Genomic DNA, 14,965 nt, shown 5'->3' on the forward strand with positions numbered 1-14,965 from the left:
TGTAGAGGGTAAACAAAATAAACCGTCGAGTGGCTCAGAACCTGTGTAGTGTTAACTGAGGCGTGACAGTTCAGGGTATAGTGAGGTGTGTGTATAAACATTGCCTTCGGTAGTAGTTTAAACCTTCCGCGAGCACAGTCCATACTTGTCCAGTAATGCCATTTACATAATATATCTAGCATATCGGTGCCGCCATTGCTTGTACATTTTCCGGAAGTAAATATCCACGTGTGAAAGCTTTTTCATCGCTAGAATGTATCGTGATGGTAACCGTGAACAGGATTATATCAGCTTGCCGTGTTTCCATGGTAACTAGCCGTTCCCATCATTCTTCATACAAACGTGACAATGACAAATTAAAGGTTCCTCCCAGGGTTTGAGGATTTGACGAGGATTTCCGTCTGAGGTAAAGTAAAGTCATCTATACATATATTGCCCTTATATTTCCTGCACATACGTCTAGAATTAAATATATGTATATATATAGATAGTACGAATTCAATAACGTGTCTTCTCAGTCTATTTATACGCATGTTCGTTCTCGATACCTCTATTACAGGTGTGTAACGGTTGATTCACCTGATGTGCGCTAGGAGAACACATGTGCTCATTGTCAATACAGACAAATCATTAGACACAATGCGTTACCTGTACCTAAGGTGACTGTCGTAAAGCACACGTGTCTTAGAGGTATATTATACATTCAGTGCCTTTCAATAACCGGTTTACTTATTTACTGGCACATATACAATAAAAATCCTATTCTCTAGAGTCGCGATTTATATATACATGTACAAACCGTATATCTAAGAATAACTTATACCTTATTAACAAAGAGGATCACCTTAACAAAACTAAAACAAAATCTCCACCATACCGAAATGTCGGAAATCGTATAGCACAAATACACCACAGTAGGATACGATTACAATGTAGCTTCTTAAAATCTCATCTTTTCGACAAAAACATTATTGATGACCCGTTCCGTAGCTTCGGATATATTGAAGACAGTTTTCACTATTTATTACAAGAGAAATTCTCAGAAATAAAAACTCGTTATGTTTAGTCTCTGAACTATGATTTTGATTTTAACACACTGCTATGGGTAAACCAGTCTTTGAATAACCAACAAAATGAAGAAATTTTTATTGCAGTTCAAAATCATATAATTAATAGTAAACGTTTCGAGTGACTTCCAGTTTTTAAATATCAAGTTATCATTGAAATATACCTGTAGCGTTACTATTGTAATACTTAATATTGAATTAATCCATGAGCAACATTTGTTTTTGTTTTTAGTTTATAAAGTTTATCAATTGTTTAAATACCTATTCATTCACTTGTTTAATTGTATTTTTAATTAATATAATTCACGGTTGCAATGTTTAAAATACCACTGACACATGCTGGACACAAACAAAGGGAGATGACTTACATAAGCTGTAAGCTTGCTGTCAAATCCCTATTCATTTGGAATTATATGTATATGTTTATTGATGTTTCAACTGAATAAAAAAAAAAATATAAAAAAAAAAGTTACCAGGAAATAATAAAACATTTTGTTTGCGACGTTCCTTAGAGTTACCGGTATACAGAACAACTTATTTACTCTGTCTGGTGAGGTGATGGGTTTTTTATCACCAAGAGTTATTGTTCTTTGAGTGATAAAAAAAGGACATGAAATTATATCGCACTTTGCTGCGCATGCTTTATCATATTCAAAGTATTTGAAGATTCAAAATATTAACTTGCCAAATATGTTATCACAATTTCCTTATGCGTACTTATATTTCCGTGCGTTATTCTGTATTCTAATCAAGTACGCCTACTGTCTATATTAGCTTCAAAAGTAACACAATTACCTTTCCATGAGATCTAGTTTCCTGTTTAATGAAGGCCTTTGGAACATTTTATCCGTTAGGTAGTTACGGTTAAACTCAATGATATGCTCTTCGTCTTGCTATTACCATACTGTAAATGTGCTTAAGATCTAACATAACTCATTCAGCCAATCAGCTTGTGTTTCACCTGAACCAAATCCGTGAAGCAAATGTGTTTCTGAGGTTTGTAGCTATTTCCTGAGTAAATAACACATGCAATGGGTACTTTCTATATACGAGAATATAGAGTAGGGTCTTGATAAAAAAAATACATATATATATACACTCCTGGTATAAATAGAAAGATGTAGGTTTCCAAGTGTATAATTCCGGGAATTTCCCAGGTGGGAGTTCCCTTGTCCACTTCCCAGTACTGGTGTGCTCTTATATATTATTAAACCTATCCAATCACAGCATTTTTCTGGTAGGGAAATCTTCAAACTTTAATTTGATATAAATTTCACAACATTTGAACTTCAAATGAGCGATTGAGGGGATGGGGTCATTGGTAATAACATATAGTGAAATAATTAATTGAGACCTCAATACAGCATGATGAAGCTGTGGTAAGCAGTCCATGCCGAGGTGATGATTTCTGATCATAACAAAACTCGGATAAGTCTAAGTTACCAGGCCAGAATGAAATATTCGACTTATCAGATTGGAAATAAAAAAAACATCGTGTTTTAGGCAGCGACAATAAATGGAACATTGCATGCTTGATAATTATATACGTATATCCCTCTGTGTTAATCAGAAGAAATATAACGCAGATTAAATTTCATATTGTTTCTATTGTTTTTTTTATATTCTAACAGGTGTAAAATGAGTTTTACCAGAATCTATAAAAGATGGGAAGACGCACTAGGAACGCCATTCATCAAATATGGAATACTGGTATCGAGATACCCATGGCATGTATTGATAGTATGTGTGACCATCAACTGTCTGTTAGGGATTGGACTGGTCAGGTTGGAGTCTGAGACGGACACCGAAACCCTTTATACACCACAAAACAGCCAGTCCAAGGCAGACCGAGCAACAGTGGAGTCCATTTTTACTGAAGACAAGTCTGGCACGAACTTCTACGGAAAGAGCATTACGAAAGAAAATAAGTATGCGGACGTCATTTTGAAATCCAAAGACGGTTCAAGTATCCTAACAACAACGTATGTGGATGAAATTGAAAGAATATACAACTACATTCAAAACAATGTTACCATAACCAGTGACAATACAACCCTCGGTCTGGTGAACGTTTGTGCCTTACGGAGCGGTAAATGTGTCGTTGGAGGGGACGTTGTTTTCAGTACGGCCTTCCGAACAGCAATGTCATCAAACACCATAAGCTACCCACTGTTCAATTATGAATATCTTAGTGGAACATTCGGAGATGCACAATCATCAGGAGGTTACCTCACTTCGGCTAAGATGGTGAGACTGTTTTTCTATCTGCGTCAGGACACCGTTTCAGCATCAGCACTATCTTCTGCCTGGGAAGGGAAGTTAATAGAGACATTCGGTACTTTCTCCTCCCCTTCAATGGATATCGCTTATTCAACGTCAAGATCCTTAGACGACGAATTGGATAAAAACGTGAACGGAGATGTTCTGCTCTTTGCTCTTACTTTCACAATGATGTTGACTTACGCTGGATTCGCCACTTCCGGTGGAGATTGTGTTTCCGACAGACAAAATTTGGGTCGTGCAGGCGTTTTCGCAACGTGCTTTGCAATTCTTGGATCATTCGGCCTAATCAGTGTCATTGGTGTGAAGTTTGTCAGTATTGTCGGAACACTTCCTTTTCTTATCATAGGTAAGTAGCCTAGACTGTATTGTGATAGGTGGTCACAAGCATCACACTTTCTTTCTCTTTATTGATAAGTCGGTATACTGATTTACCTCATCTGTCCATACTTTGCGCGATACTACCGGTAGATTCTTGACTACATCAGGTGATGGATTCGTAACGAGATAATGTTGCTTACCGCAATAAATTCGTCAAAAACGGATTGCCATATAATATTCTGATTATCGAAATAAACAGCGCAGGAAATTAATAAATTCTTTTGGCAATGAATTTTCTGTGTAGATTTTAACATTATAAGACAGATTCTGATTTTACTATCTTTACTTTTGTATTGACACATTTTTGGCTTTTAGTTTAACTGACGAGTCCTTCAAAAAACAAAAACAGGGATACAGTATAGTTTTTGATCCATTTCTGGGTTCATACTGCACGTTAGCGCTATATATTTGATATGCTTGTATCCCACTGCGTTCATAGCACCGTAAACACAATACAAATAACGTTCATTGCGTATATTTGCATAAAACAAATCTATGAAATACCGAACGAAGGAAATAAAAGTCAGGACGTGTTGTGTTGTTAGCAGAAGATACGGTTGCTACGATAATATAGTTCCAATGTGTCTGCGTTGTTAACAAAACTAAAAGAAAAAAGTCAGCATTTTTGCTTCATGACCTTAACGTTTTTAATTAGTTGATATATTCACAATCCACAATTTCCGTTTCGGCTTAACAATGGTTGTCAAGTACAGCGTGTATTGACACAGATCTAGCAGTGACGTGATCCGCTGTTCTATAAAAGCTGTACGCTACAGCTATTTGTTGTTAGCCTACCTCATGAAGAAGGTAAATATGCTCCCATTGCAGTAATATTCAGTTTTGTTTTTAACAAAAAGATCTCTTGACGTCAAGTTTTTCTACAAATATCATCTTGTAGCAGGAAAAAACGCTAAAATTGTGTTGATCAGTCCTTTCAAAGTGGCACGGTCTAGTTGACGTTTTGTAAACTCACAAACAGGTGACGTCATGATTATGTTACCGATTCTTGCACTTAATCTGCTGAGTTTTTTCCACTGCGTATACTCTAATTCATTCGAAGTCAGAGTCTACTAAGCTAAAGAAGGGAGAGATGTAAATATACTGAACTTGCTATTACTAAGTTCGTTCTTGATTTGAATTGATTTGTGTCTTTTGTACAATCTTTATATTTATGTATCAAACATTTCATGCGGTATTCGCAATTTCAATAAAACTGATATTAATCCTTATATAGGTATTGGTCTGGACGATATGTTTATTCTGATGTCCTGCCTGGCGGACTGCTCAGCAAAAACATCGATAGAAGAAAAGATGAAGGAGACGATGCGGACAGGGGGCGTGGCTATCACCATAACATCAATCACAGACTTTTTAGCATTCGCCATTGGTGCATCAGCTTCTTTCATCAGCGTGCGAAACTTCTGCGTTTACGCAGGTAACTGTCACTGCGAGGCACATTCTGTGACCGTAGACATCTCCCTTTTACGGGAACCTCTATGTATACACCGATAACCTCCTCTGTTAGGCTGTCAGGAAATTATGTATACAGTATGCACACAAATAGCTCCATCTGTCAGCGTATTATATGTATACAGAGTTCTAGGTACATTTTTGTAACTCGATCTGCCAGGATTTTTTCTGTGTACGTAGATACATTGTATCTCCTTTGACAATAACCTCTTTGTGTACATATAAAAATCCCTCTGACAGGAACCTCAGTGCTTACACAGATAACTCCCTCTGACAGGAACCCTTGTATGTGTACACAGATAACTCCCTCTGACAGGAACTCTTGTATGTGTACACAGATAACTCCCTCTATCAGGAAAGTATGTATGTACACGTATAACTTCCTCTGGCAGGAACCTCTGTGTGTACACAAATAACTCCCTCTGTCAGGAAACTCTGTTTACACGGATAGCTCCGACTGTCAGTAAATTATCTATGTATACAGATAACTCCGTCTGTCAGGAACCTCTGTGTGTATACAGATAACTCTCTGTCAGGAACCTCTGTGTGTACACAGATAACTCCCTCTGTGTGTACACAGATAACTCCCTCTGACAGGAACCTCTGTGTGTACACAGATAACTTCCTCTGTCAGGAACCTCTGTGTGTACACAGATAACTCCCTCTGACAGGAACCCCACTGTGTACACAGATAACTCCCTCTGACAGGAACCCCACTGTGTACACAGATAACTCCCTCTGACAGGAACCTCTGTGTACACAGATAACTCCCTCTGACAGGAACCCCTCTTGTGTGTACACATATAACTCCCTCTGACAGGAACCCCTCTGTGTACATAGATAACACCCTCTGTCAGGAACCTCTGTGTACGCAGATAACTCCCTCTGACAGGAACCCCTCTGTGTACACAGATAACTCCCTCTGACAGGAACCTCTGTATGTACACAGATAACTCCCTCTGACAGGAACCCCTCTGTGTATACAGATAACTCCCTCTGACAGGAACCCCTCTGTGTACACATATAACTCCCTCGGAGAGGAACCCCTCTGTGTACACAGATAACTCCCTCCGACAGGAACCTCAGTGTACACAGATAACTCCCTCTGACAGGAACCTTTGTGTACATAGATAACTCCCTCTGACAGGAACCCCTCTATGTACACAGATAACTCCCTCTGACAGGAACCCCTCTGTGTACACATATAACTCCCTCTGACAGGAACCCCACTGTGTACACAGATAACTCCCTCTGACAGGAACCTCTGTGTGTATACAGATAACTCCTCTGACAGGAACCTCTGTGTGTACACAGATAACTCCCTCTGACAGAAAACTCTCCGTATACACGGATAACTCCCTCTGTCATAAACCTCTGTGTACATAGATAACTCCCTCTGACAGGAACCTCTGTGTACACAGATAACTCCCTCTGACAGGAACCTCTGTGTACACAGATAACTCCCTCTGACAGGAACCTCTGTGTACACAGATAACTCTCTGTGTCAGGAACCTCTGTGTACACAGATAGCTCCCTCTGACATGAACCTCTCTGTATACACGGATTACTCCCTCTGACAGGAACCTCTGTGCGTATACAGATAACTCCCTGTGTCAGAAACCTCTGTGTGCATACAGATAACTCCCTCTGACAGGAACCTCTGTGTGTACACAGATAACTCCCTCTCACAGTAACCTCTGTGTGTATACAGATAACTCCCTCTGTCAGAAACCTCTGTGTGTATACAGATAACTCCCTCTGTCAGGAACCTCTGTGTACACAGATAACTCCCTCTGACAGGAACCCCTCTGTGTACACAGATAACTCCCTCTGACAGGAAACTCTGTGTACACAGATAACTCCCTCTGACATGAATCTCTGTATGTACACAGATAACTCCCTCTGACAGGAACCGCTGTGTGTATACAGATAACTCCCTCTGACAGGAACCTCTGTTTGTACACAAATAACTCCATCTGACAGGAACCCCTCCGTGTACACATAACTCCCTCTGACAGGAACCTCTGTGTGTACACAGATAACTCCCTCTGTCAGGAACCTCTGTGTACACAGATAACTCTCTCTGTCAGGAACCACTGTGTGTACACAGATAACTCCCTCTGTCAGAAACCTCTTGTGTGTACACAGATAAATCCCTCTGACAGAAACCTCTGTGTACACAGATAACTCCCTCTAACAGGAACCTCTGTGTATACACAGATAACGCCGTCTGTCAGGAACCTATGTGTGTACACGGATAACTTCCTCTGTCAGGAAATTATGTATGTACACAAATAACTCCCTGTGTCAGAAACCTTTCTGTTTCACAAATAACTCCCTCTGTCAGAAACCTCTCTGTATACACGGATATCTCCTTCAGTCAGGAACGTCTGTGGTTATGAAGGTAACTATCTACCGGAAATCTAATTTCATGTACTCGCAGGTCATCATGTTAGAAGCTACGAAAAATAATAACTTAAATATATACGATGTCGGGTTGTCAAAGGGTTCATAAAGAATATGGAAAGGATTTGTTCTTCTTGTCGTAGATGCATCCTTGTTTACTACTTCCGTGAAGGAGGTAACACAGATGATGTGAAACCATTTAAGTCTAGTTTACCTGCTGTATCCACGAGGTTACATGTATTTGGGCATCTTTCACCTCCAAGATATTTTTCTCGTTTATGCCCTTCCCATTCTGTAGAAACGAAGTTTGTCTTAGTTTACGTTGAATACCGTATCGTTGAAGCTGTATAACAAAATTATTGCATTTGATAGTAGTTTTACATGTTGAGGTCTACGATGGAACTGATCTCACAAATATCTGCTCCTTTAAAAGAGTTTGTAAAAGAAACAAAAGTCTTGTTTCAGACTTATCTGGGAAACTACGACCAAAGTTAAAATAATGTTAGAATGTCCAGAATGCTGAAGCTGAAATGGTAGACAATACTTCAAGTCCAAATATAGCAGGCATTTCATGGATCTGTCCGTGTAGTATACACGTGTCTGTTATGTAACATGTCAATGACCAAGTTCTACATTTGAATAGAAAATTAAGGAAGTCCGGCATTGTAAGGAGCATTATGCACATTTATAATCTCATGCTATGTTCAAGACCATGTCATTACTAAAATTTATAAGATTATTTTGTATATTTTAGGTACGGCTGTCATCTTCTGCTACCTCAATCAGCTGGCCTTTTTTGTGCCGTGTATGGTGATCAATGAGCGCCGAATGACCCGAAACGACCATTGCGGGACGTGTCGTCCTATAAAACCCCGCGAGGAGCTACGAACGGAAGGAAAATCCATAATCCATGCCTTCTGTTGTGGCGGACAGCCACCTAAGACCAGAAGAGATAATGAAAGTCCGTTAGAAAAATATCCTAAGCTCCTTTTTCAGTATTTAGTTAGAAATCCGATCGCAAAGGTTGCGATAATAATGCTTTTTATTGCTTATATCGCGGCAACTGTTTACGGAATAATGAATTTTAAACGAGGTCTGCTTCTCAGTAACTTGGTGACTAAAGATTCATATTTTTATACGCACAGTAAGATCCTTGAGGGTCATTTTACTACAGAGGTCACCATAGGATTTACGGTCACTTCAACACAGAACTACTCCGATGTTACTACTCAAAATCGTGTTTCGGACCTGTTGTCGAACGCCTTGGCTGATCTTGATATCAATCCAATTGTCACGTCAAACTGGCTGGCGGACTACAAGAGGCTCCATGCTTTACAGTAATGTAAGTGAGACAAGCTTCATAGCCGGCCTGAAAACATTCGTAAAATTCCGTACAGACCACGCTAATGATGTTGTCTTCAGCAGCGCTGAGACGAGCATTGTCGGTGCAAGGTTTTATGTTTTAACCAAAGATCTTCCTGAATCTGAACAACAAGGAAACATCATGCTACGGATGCGTGATGTAGCGTACAACTCTCCTTTACCAGTTGTTTGTTTTTCTTGGCCGTTTGTATTTTTTGATGAGTACGCTTCCGTTTTCCAAATAACACTCACAACAGTCGGAGTAGCAATAGCCGCCATGTTTGTGGTTACCTTGTTGTTTATGCCACATCCTTTACTTGTCGCGTGCGTGACCGTTACCATGGTAATGATATGCGCGGGTATGTTTGGATTCATGTATTATTGGGACCTCACATTGAGTGCCATTACTATGATAGATATTGTAATGAGTATTGGTTTTTCTGTCGATTTCAGTGCGCATATTTGTCATGCATATATAACTGTAGATGGCACAACGCGAAAACAACGTGTGCATAATGCTATAAATCGGTCGGGAGGACCAATCATCAACGCCGCCATTTCCTCAATTATGGGAATACTTATCCTTGCATTCTCATCCTCATATATATTCCAGAGTTTCTTCAAACTGCTGTTTCTAGTAATGGTATTTGGGCTAGCGCATGCTTTGTTGTTACTTCCGGTAATTTTTTCATTAGTTGGACCCGTGACGGAAGTTCCATCTACTCCAACGCCAGTCGATAAAGAGGTACAGGTCCAGACAATATGTGAGTCTACAGACAATCAAATGAACGCTAACAATGACAAATCCGAAACGGTAGAACTAGACAATGTAAATATGACATTGCCGAAGGATTTGTCTACCAACGGTAACGTCTCTACACACTTATGATACTTCTGGAATATATATAATGTAGACAGATCTAACACTTTCCTACTTCTTGTCAACCAGGTTATTATCCTTCTAATAAAAATCCAAGACAATTTTAGAGCAAATTATTTCAATTATTCAGCGAAGTTCTTTTTATGCAGTCAAAACAAAGGGTACTGTACATGTATTTAATGGCATTTTAAGAGGATATGCCAGTATTTTAGCAAATTAAGAATTGTGGAGCGTTTAAAACGTGAACCCCTTCGTGGATTCTAATACAGTTTTGATAATTTTATCTTTTATCAAAAGGGCGATAACTCGTTCACACATGTACATTGTATCCTTATACAAATAGTATAGATAAGGTACAAGGTTTTTTTTAAATAGTGAAAAAAATTAGCATTTTATTATTTGAAACATGTGGCAATGGATTTCATAGACAATCAAAACCTTTAAAAGGGAGGAAATAAACCTATTATATCAATTTTATATTCAATAGTCAAAATATTTATTATAATTCAAATCAAATTTCTACAATAAAAAGTCTTAAATTATTTAAGCATGTAGATGTTTATTTGTCAAAATGAAAATGTCAAAGATATACACAGGGTAGATAATCGAAATATCAATGGTAACAAATTTGGTGTAATTTATATATTGAAAATCTATAAAACATTGACTGCATGTTATATTTAAATTCAAACGATATTATTATATTTTGTTGACATATATTAAACATAATATTGTATTGTCTATGTATGTAATTAAACAATACGTAATGTTCGATTAAACAATTATGTATACAAGTATTATTAGTGTTTATGGTATATCTATGTAAACAAGAATGATACTGGAAGTTATAATGTGTATATATCTAAACAAGTATTATACATAATGCTTTATTGTACATTGTGTAAATAAACATGTTATATTGTTCATTTATGTCGGCAAGTATTACACATAATGTTATATTGTAATATATGTCAGTAAGTATTACACATAATGTTATATTGTACATTGTGTAAATAAGTATAACATGAAGTTATATTATGATTTATATATAAACAAGTATCATACATAATTTTATATTGTAGTTATATGTAAACTAGGAATATATATTGTTACGATGTGAATTTATCTAAATAAGTATTATAGTAAACTATTAAAACACAATTTTTTATAATCATTTAGATCACTGTGACTGGATGGATTTAGTCCATGTATAGCATGACTATTATGGGGTGAGAAATGATATCGTCCAAGTATAGGGAAGTATAGGTTAATATAGCTTGTGGCTTTCTTGTGTAAAGAAAATGCTTTATTGACCGGTGTTTCCGATTTGATATTCAATGGGTTTCGCCAAATTTGTAGGATGTGGTACAATATTACTTATATTACTCCTACTGAGTTTACCATCCGCAATTTATAGTATCATTCATAATATACTGTAATGTAATTAGTTTAATCAAATTCTGTTCTACATATGGCTATTGGAAAATAAGCACTGAAAAGGGGGTACAGATACAGTATTTAGTAGTCAGATTTCCTTTATAATGAATGGATAACCCAAGTATCGTATGTTATCGACTACTCCAAAGCAGTAAAACTGTATCCATGCATAATATAATCGATTATTTATCTTAGTATATGTAGCTTCCAATTAACTGTCCATAAAATATCTCTACATAGTTCCAGGAAAATGAAATGTAAAATATACTGCGATAGTTTTTTTGTAATATGTATACGCGGAAAACTTCTGTTTGTTTGTGTATAAGAATTTACTATTTATGCTAGTCATAATTGCATATACAGAATTTGTGTAAGTGACTGAAGGTGTACTTTTTTGCTTGGGCCGCAGATGAGACTGTGCGTTAATGTTATCATAATTGGTGCTGTATCGAGTGATACACATGTATAACAAAGTTTATTATCATTGATATCGATCCTGGACTGTATTGTAGAATGACTTCTGTACTGTTTATTTATTCCTACCTCAAATTCACTTCAAATGAGCTCTGTTTCCGGTTTTATTAAAACTGAATTTTTTCCATGTTTTCTGTGATGTTTTTTGATGATTTTAAATTCCAATTAATCCAATTTAAGGGTTTTTAAGTCCTTCCAACATGATAATATCTTCTTTTTTTTCTTAAATCTCATGATAATATTTCTAGCATTTCACAAACAAATATGAAACTCTCAGATGGATTGAATTATCTTCTACGTTTTCCATTCATGACTCGTTGATCCAAAGTCATCAGGGAAATTACATTGAAATCTGGACGTTAAGGAAAGGCCTTTATTCCGATAATATTATTTCTAGAGGTATATGTAAATTGTTGTGTAAAACACAAACGCATGTCACACTTTTAATAACTCTGCCATTACGTGGTAATGCGTAACGTTGATACATGTGTTAGCACGTTTCTCAAGTTTTATAATCAACAACATTCGTGTTCGTGTAGTAATGAATTTATCATGCGTACTTGATCGTTTAGCAGAAAATATGTATAATCTATATATGGGATGTTAAATATACACACAAACATACAGTATACAAAATACCTAGATTATAACTTGTGTTATTGTTTTGTTTGTTTGTTGGACTTCCTGGGTCATTTTGAAGCTTGGTTTGCTTGTTGTAGTTGGTGACTACCTCATTAAATAACATACGGGAGGCCTTTCACATGCCATCCAGAACAATTAGATTCTTTCCAAACGGCACAACCACGACAGCATAGACCAGCCCGTTCCACAGCTTCCCAAAAAAAAAATCCGACACGTGTAGGGAGCTTGAACCACGCACCTCGGATCTTTACGCTGGTGTTACATAGCCAACACTCTAACCGATTGAGCCCCTGTTGTTATTATATGATTTTGCCGCGCAAAAAGTTTCATCTAACATTGACATACAGTGCACACTGATAAATTATTTGAACATAGCTAATTCCAGTGCATATTCAGATAAACATGGAAACATTGTAGCAATAGAAATATGCATAAACTGGACACAAATAGTATTACCCCCTAGCAATTACACTCGTTTAGTGCCATGTTAATGAGGTCGCCTGAATATACATATAAGGTATACAGTAGTAATAGCCAGGGGGAGGAAGAAACAACGTTGCAAAATGCATTTGTCTGTCATGTCATTATACAGCTCGCTATATAACTAAGATATATCAGCGTCCGGGAAAACATTCACAATTAAATTACGTTCCTTATAATTAAAGTTCAATGGAGTAAAATGGAAATCCTAATTCATTAAATTGTACAAATCAAACTGTTTAAGTAAATTATTAAAAAAAAGATGATGAAGAAGGGAAATGTGTTACTTTTGCAATGAAGTGTTCATGGAGCAAAATCTGAGAGAAATAACTACTGTTTATCCGGAATTTATAACCCCGATAACTAAGTCAGCCAGATATTGAAAAACAAAGGATTATTATATCATTTTTGTATTTGATTGAATTACAAATATAATACTGGATAACATTTCTCAGGTATGTTAACGCAGAAGCAGGAATACATCTATAATTAATTACCGTTAGCCATGCTGCAAGAGGTCAATCTATGGTCTCTGAATCTATTGCAGGTCAAACAGATGTTGTCTCTTATGGATCGATAAACAGACACGGACATACACTAACACATATTTAACAACTTTGATATAAAACTGACAAATCTGACAGGCTATAATAAGTATCTAATTAGGATGTATGAGTGTCAAGGTATGTATATACACCAGATAAATATATTGTTCTAAAGATACTTGATGTAATAAGAACTGAAGCAATGTAAGATATCAGTTTCCCTTGGCATTGGACTTTGGATTTCAGATTTTATGATAATGTCCCAGTTATAATCAGATACACAAATCATGATATTCAAAAGTACAGATAGGTAAAAAAGAAACAGTATATACAAAGTAAAACATGAAAGTCTTAAGTGTAAATGTCATGCAATCCATTTAGCCTGACAAATGTCCATATCCATTGCCAAAATTATTGGGATATCAAAGTGTTTGATTTTATGAAGAATGTGGACTTTGGAATTCAGAATAAGGACAGTAAGCTTATAACCTAGATGTCAGTGTTTTATTACGCACTTTATCCAGATAGGCAGTAAGGAAAGTTCGGGAGCAAAGTCCAACTCGCTGGGGCGTGAAGAACTGGTAAATAACAACATAGAATTTATATTTTTAGTTTTCTTTCTTTTTTTAAAAAGCCAACAAATCTGGACTTTGTACTTCTAAATATTTAGGTCACCCAGTTTTTCAATGATGCCGAGCTCATAGTAAGACATATCTGTTTCGCCAGTACAAAGTCCTAGCCACCCGACTGTGGAATACTTAGGTTTACTAACACTGTATATGTCAGTCATTTGTTGACACTGTAAAATAAATTATTACTATTATTTCTTTATTTCCATTGAAAATTTTGAAGAGTTACACGAATTTATATTGTTATCTCAAATACAAAGCAAATCTTATTAGTAGATAATTAAATGCATATAGATCATTTTTTAAAGAAATGAAGAGAGAAGTTAATAGACTTTAAAGTAGTTCAGTGAATACAGAAAGAAAGTTCTCGTTAACAGCAAATCACACAAAATAATTCTAATGCCAGGGAAGCGTGAGGTTTCCAGAGGTTACGGAAAGCCCAACAAGCAAGGCTCTCCAGGTTTTAATTTTAATATTAATGCTAATACAACAGCAATATTTTGTCAAACAAAATTGTACTATGCAGTACAAAGCTTACATAATCAGATGGGCTTAATCTGAAGGGAAGGCTACCTCAAAGGATTACACGAATCAAAAAATTAAACAAAGAATGTAAGAACACACTTAATCCTAAATCAAAGGAAGTAGAAATAAGACACTCTGATTAATAGTGCTACGTTAGAAATATCAGTAGTAAAGTAATAATTCTATCATAGAGAGTTATAACATACATCAAAAATTTTGAAGTGTCTACAGAGTTTGATATTTTCAAATTTGCATCATCAGTTGAATTGAAATGGACTTCAATATACTTATCTGGAAAATGTCATTTTTAAATGAGCACCAACAGACAAATACCGTATAACACAGACAAATTTCTTCAGATCGTTTATCATATAATGCGGTGTTTCG

The 14,965-nt window shown here is 36.5% G+C and overlaps 1 protein-coding gene across 1 annotated transcript; it reads left to right on the forward strand.

Annotated features, from left to right (window-relative positions):
• The first annotated feature begins 68 nt into the window (after window positions 1-68).
• Window positions 69-11,888, forward strand: LOC117323505 (patched domain-containing protein 3-like). The gene is made up of 4 exons (XM_033878765.1): window positions 69-406; window positions 2,699-3,696; window positions 4,963-5,163; window positions 8,359-11,888. Exons 2-4 carry the CDS (start codon window positions 2,706-2,708, stop codon window positions 8,943-8,945), a joined length of 1,779 nt encoding a protein of 592 aa, XP_033734656.1. The 5' UTR covers window positions 69-406; window positions 2,699-2,705; the 3' UTR covers window positions 8,946-11,888.
• The last annotated feature ends 3,077 nt before the right edge of the window (window positions 11,889-14,965 follow it).

The sequence above is a fragment of the Pecten maximus genome, chromosome 3 (genome assembly GCF_902652985.1).
Source record: "Pecten maximus chromosome 3, xPecMax1.1, whole genome shotgun sequence".
Taxonomy (NCBI): Eukaryota; Metazoa; Mollusca; class Bivalvia; order Pectinida; family Pectinidae; genus Pecten; species Pecten maximus.